The sequence below is a fragment of the Blennius ocellaris genome, assembly GCF_963422515.1.
Source record: "Blennius ocellaris genome assembly, chromosome: 6".
NCBI lineage: Eukaryota > Metazoa > Chordata > Actinopteri > Blenniiformes > Blenniidae > Blennius > Blennius ocellaris.
In genome coordinates this window covers 20,603,388-20,609,495 of record NC_137655.1, presented here as the reverse complement: position 1 = coordinate 20,609,495, position 6,108 = coordinate 20,603,388, and the positions used below count along the sequence as shown (strand labels likewise).

Below are 6,108 nucleotides of genomic sequence, written 5' to 3'. Positions count from 1 at the left end.
TGAAACAAAAGGATTATATTTAGGTTATTTGGTTTAATAGAAAGTCACGGTTCAAATACTACAGTCTAAAAACATGCACGTGATGTTAATTGGTCGTCAGAGTGTTTTGCCCTGTGGTGGACTGGATTAAAATTGATGTCTCATGTAACCTAGCTTCACCATTCCTCTTGGAAAATTACCTTTCTGCTTTTCTTTCTCGGTGAAAAGTAAGAAGAGAGCTTTGGGAATTGATTTTCAGTGGCAGTCGGGAGACGACTGGAACGGCTGCAGTCGAGGGCGGAACCTTCCAGCACTGTCGTGAGCACGGCAGGGCCCTTTAGCTGCGCGCACCACCGCCGACGTTTAATGAGTTCACAGGTTTTACAGGACAAACCTAAATAACCACCGATCACACGTAAAATATGACATCAGAGCTCTTCAATGAGTTATGTTTTTTTATTTAACGGTTTAGTTGACAAGATTCATAAACCTCGCTAACTTTATTCATGATGTGCAATATGTTCAGTCACTACAGTCATAGTGTTACAACAACAAAACACTTTATAAGCTCAAGCTGAAGTTGTTTTTTTGTGTTGAAGAATAGTTTATTTCTGGTCAGATTTCATCACATAAAATACAAACACTTGTAACTGACCAAGAAAATAAATAGGCATAATCCATTGAATCAAGCATATTTAATACATTGTATGGAATCATGGCAAAGCCATCTAAAAACAAAAGCCTTGAAAAGCTAAATACCACAACATCAGAATGACGATTACTGACACTGTTTTTCTCATCAATATAAACTGTTACCCAAAATTCCAAAATAAACAATCCTCTTAAAAGGATTTACCTTCTCTTAACTTAGAAACAAAAAACTGTTGAGTACAAACTGGACGGATTTTATTCTCAACCTGATATAATTCAGATGTTTTTAAATACACATGAAAGTTTCAAAGTGCCCCAAAGTCTGAATAATTTATTCACAGAATCAAATTAACCAGAATTATACTCATTTTGTTTCTCTCTTTCTAGTATTTTGTCTTGTTCTGTATCTGTCCACTTTGTGTTTTATTATAAAATAATAAATGATTGACTCAAAAAATAACCAGCATTATTTACAACTTTAATACATCTTTCTTTGTAGTTTGATCAATTAATCTTGGTTTTATACGCATTTAGCCGAATCTCACCACACTAAGACATTCAGGAATTCAATGATATCGTCCACTAGTATGTTTGATCCACACAAAAAAATAAAATGTAATGACTTTTAAAATCTTTTGGGTTTTTTTTAAGTCACCAACCAAACCAGTGGACAGATTCAAACAAGACAGAGGTGCCCTTCGCTAGCCAGTGGTCTTCTGGGTTCACCAACTCTCACATCATGGACACTTGAATCATTGTTCAGTTTGACCTACCGGTAATCTGATGCCAAAATGCAGCCTGAGTTTTTTGTAAATGACGAACATCTAAATCAGTTCATGAGTTTACAAAGCAGACTGAAGTTGTTGGTTAGATTTCTGACGTACATGAACTTGCTGGCCTCTTTCGATTATTAATCTCTGCTGTCAATGAGCCACATCTTTTCTTAAACAGATATTTTAAAATAAGACTGAAAGTCTGTCCTCGGCCACTCTAAGGTGACAAGCGGAGAAACTTAAAAGCCTTCTGGTTCAATATCGATTTGTGATTAGAGTACTTGGAGACTCCCACACACAGAACAGAAACTGTTTACTTCAGCCTTGAGATACAGGAACTGGACTTGAAGTTCATAGGACTTTGGGTAACAGGCACTAACATTTTCAGTGATGCAAAATATCTATTTGGTCTCTCATCTGAAGGAAAATCGTGTTCCAGGGTTCTGAATAGAGGCCTCGATGTGGCGGTGGACCTGTGCTGAGAGTCTGATGGCAGTCTTAAAACAAACAAACAAACAAACAAACAAACAAACAAACAAAGCCGCCAACAACGCAGGTCACCGACGCATCTCTTTGTCCAGAAGGTCTTTGGCCTCATTGATCTTGGCAGCGAGGAACGGTGATCCACCTGAACACAAAACACACAGGTTGACGTCTGATTCTGTGATCAACAAACCTGCAAACGTGTTTTACGACCTCATTTCGCACCAATAGTGAAATACAGGGGAGATGATATTAAAGCGTTTTAAAAGCAACATTCAGTAAAGGGTCATTATTTGTCTTGACGCTAAACGTACTAAACATACAACAGTGCCAAACCAGAATACAGTTGAAACGTACCTTTATCTGGATGATTCAGGACCATGATCCGCCTGTGGGCCTCACGTACCTTGGCTTTCGTGCTGACGGGGCTGCGCATAGAACACAAAAATAAATGAATTAAAACTTGTGTGGCAATCAAAGAAAGTGCAATGCGACACGTTTTGCTACCTGATGCCCAGGATGAGGCTGGCCTCTCGTTTGCACATCTTCTGCTCAAAACCGCCTTTGTAATAAGCTGAAAATGCCTGAGGAGGCAGAGATTAAAGGAAAGATAAATATTATGAGTTCTTCTTCTTTTATATCACTCTCAGTCATTCGTAACCTACTTTCAGAAATTCACGTTATATATTTATAACGGAGTTACTTTGCAAACACACGTGCAGGATATGACTGGATATAAACACCATAGCAGGTGTACAGGAGTTTCATTGTTTACTCACTGATGTGGGCATCTTCTTGACAGTTTCAGAGAAGACTTGTCCCAGAGGTTTCCACAGCTGGAATGCGTACCGTCCTGCACACCAAACACAAGCACATGAAACCGGCAAAAAAACACGAGCTCCAAAAATTGTTGAATAGTTCAGTACAGGATCCGGTTACCAGTGAATGAAAATGTGAGTGTCGGGCCAACAAGTGGCTCGAATTCTGATTTTCATCCATTTTAAATGAGACCCTGCTTGTCATTTCACTCCACTTTGCTTCGCTCATGTCTTTGCTGAATGACATTGGAATTACCACTGAGTGACTCCAGTCCAGATATTAACTAATATATTTAAGGATCACGTATCAAATCCTTACCTGCAAAACCTGCAGCAGCAACACCGAGACCAACAGCAATCAGAGCCCCTCCCTGTTTAAAAGATAAATAAATACAAATCCAAAACTCCAAGTTAGGATACAATACAGTAATGTGAAACACTTCAATAGATTTCTTCTCTGACTAAATGCAAATGCATGCAAAAATCTAAATTTTGCAGAAAGGATTTGTTCAAATATCATTCGTTTATACGAGGAGAGGTAACATTTATATCCTTATTAACAATTTGGCCGCTTCCTGAAGCAGCGTGATGCAACACACTGCCTCCATTAGCGGTCATTGGCGTGAGCAAACACGCGCTTCTTCCTCTCAGTTCTTTTTTGACAACCTTCACAAATGTCCCCCGAGTCACACCCGATACTTACAAATCTTTTGTCAATCTCTGCGTCGCCGCGAACATTTGTTTTCGGAGAATATTCAGAGTATCGCATTATTTCTCCTCCATCCACGGTCACTCCACCGGCGTTCGCCATGTTTTCTGTGACGTCACCACGGCGGATGCTGGCAGGTTTTTCTTCTTCCTCTTCTTCTTCTTATTTACGTGAGGAAGACGCAACACTAGTGCGTTGCTGCCATCTGCTGGTTAAATGACACTTTCATCGCGAGTCCTCTATATATTCTACTGTACAGCCCCGTGGATCTGCGAAAGTCCAGAAGTATTTCTAGATTTGTCCGCTCCTCCATGCTCAGTCATGAGGAAATACTGAAAACAGTAACTCCAGCCACTCCAAGGTCTCTGTTCAGGATCCTCTGTTGGTCTGAGTAACACTTGAGATTCACAGTCTCTGATTCACTGCACTCTCAGTCCCCATCCTTGTGTTTCTCTATGAAAGCCAGTCCACTGTTCAGTCTGCAGGGTCCCAGTCTTAGTCGGTTAAAACTACCTCTTGTCTTGAGGCTTTTGAGAGCTTTCTTACTCTCTCCACCTTATGTTGAGGAGCAAAGTAAGTCTATCCCTTCTTTTCTCATTCCCAAGCTTTCTGCCATATTTGGTTTGACAATTTACGATTGAGTTATAGTCTGACAGTCTGTAGGGACAGGGGCGTTTCTAGACACCCTGGGGGCCCGAGGCGAGAAGGACTATGGGTTCTCGAGAATAAAGATTGAAGTCCAGGACGACAGATCAATAAACACATACTATATTAAATCATTAACATAGAAGATAATATGAATATATTCAGCCGCTTCTTGCCAGCATCGCCAGGTCCAACAGCAACCATTTGGCCAATGAACATTGTGTGTCTGACCTGAGCAATAAGGACCAGGCCTCGGCACAATCTGTCTTTCAACAACTGTCAGAGTCTGTCAACAGGTATTTGTCAAAACTTTCTCTCTCTGATTTTGAGTCTTTTTAAAGAAACAGACCAATACAATAGATGCTAAGTGTGTAAAAATATTCAACATCATTGCAAGCTGTTGAGTGTAATGATCGTTAATCTTCTAAAGTGAAATTTTTCAGCAAACACATGGTGGAGTGCAATAGTTGCAGCTCTTATGAATATGAAAAGATTCAGCTGCTTCTTGCCAGCATCACCAGGTCCAACAGCAACTATTTGGCCAATAAACATTTTTTGTCTGACCTCAGCAAAAAGGACCAGGCCTCAGCACAAGATGCCTTACAACAACTTCCAGGCTCTGTCAACAGGTATTTGTCATAACTTTATCACTCTGAGGAGTTTTAGTATTTTCAGAAAAAAGACTAACTAAACTGAAACTAACAATTTTCCTTCTTGCTTATTAAAGATCACCACACTAAAATGAAGAGGTGACAAAATGCACGACTTCTGTTGTTTTACACAACAAATGTAATTTGGTTTTTCAGATTTGGGATCTGGAAAATACCATTTGAGCAGAAGACAACAGAAAAAAGCAAAGAAACAGAAAAAGACTTTCAATCCTCACTGTATAAATAAATACAAAATGCCAAAAACATCCAAATACTGCTGCATGATGATGAGTCTTGTTAGAGTCCAATATGTGACAACGACCCAAAATGTGACAACGACCTGAATTGTGATAAAATATACAGTAATAAAACTGATGATACTGATGATTGGAGAAATAGACTACAGACGATAGAGGATAGAAAACTATAAATGACTTGGGCACCAGCAATCATACATACATACCATAAACTATATAGATCAGTGACGTGCAGTCAGAGTAGTCAGGGTCAGTAGTGACTACTCAAGGCTGAATTGAAATGAATGAAAAATCTATTTGATTATTTTTTTTAATTATAATAATTCTAATTTATTTTTCAATTTCCAGTAGTCCACAGTATGTATAGGTTTGGAAGTATCAGCATTTAGTGTTTTTCATAGCCCAAATGATTCAACACCACTATTTACTGGTATGGCAGTCTTATTGTGAAGGCCACACCCTCTCCTGAAGGAGGTTTGAATGTGTGAGTCAAGGTGACCATGGCGCCTCTGAGTATATTAGATTTGATTAACATGGAACAAACCATGTTTCCTTTATGGGTGCCGATGATTTGATATGACTCTCCTGCTTTTATTGGAGTTATTTAATTTATCCATATTGTTTAATTTACTTTTCTTTTTCCATTTATTGGCTCTTGTTCATTTTGGGAAAAATAATATTTAAGTAAAGTGTTATTGATTCAATTCAGGTCCTGCCCCAGCAAACAACTACATTTAGAATTCACTTCTTTAATTGATGTTAAAACTGCTGCCGAATCAGTACATATAAATGACTTGGGCAGTTTATTATCCATCACCCCCCAAAGGATCCCCATGAGGCACGTCGACTGTCAAAATAATATTATTGTTTAAAAGAAAATAACAAAGGTGTCACACACACACACACACACACACACACACACACACACACACACACACACACACGCACACACACACACACGCACGCACGCACGCACGCACGCGCGCACGCACACACACACACACACACACACACACACACACACACATTCACATCTATGGTCACAATAAACTTGAAGAATATATGGCTTAAACATCAATTAATCATAAAAATCAGATCAGATATAACAGCAGCAGAATAATCGGCTAAAAGTAGAACAGTATT

At 39.1% G+C, this 6,108-nt stretch overlaps 1 protein-coding gene across 1 annotated transcript; it reads right to left on the bottom strand.

The window, feature by feature from the left end:
* Window positions 1-438: 438 nt before the first annotated feature.
* dnajc15 (DnaJ (Hsp40) homolog, subfamily C, member 15) lies at window positions 439-3,528 on the bottom strand. Its single transcript, XM_080497692.1, has 6 exons — window positions 3,408-3,528; window positions 3,024-3,075; window positions 2,666-2,739; window positions 2,394-2,470; window positions 2,244-2,314; window positions 439-2,031 (listed from the first exon to the last, which is right to left on the bottom strand). Exons 1-6 carry the CDS (start codon window positions 3,513-3,515, stop codon window positions 1,961-1,963), a joined length of 453 nt encoding a protein of 150 aa, XP_080353818.1. The 5' UTR covers window positions 3,516-3,528; the 3' UTR covers window positions 439-1,960.
* Between the last annotated feature and the right edge of the window lie 2,580 nt (window positions 3,529-6,108).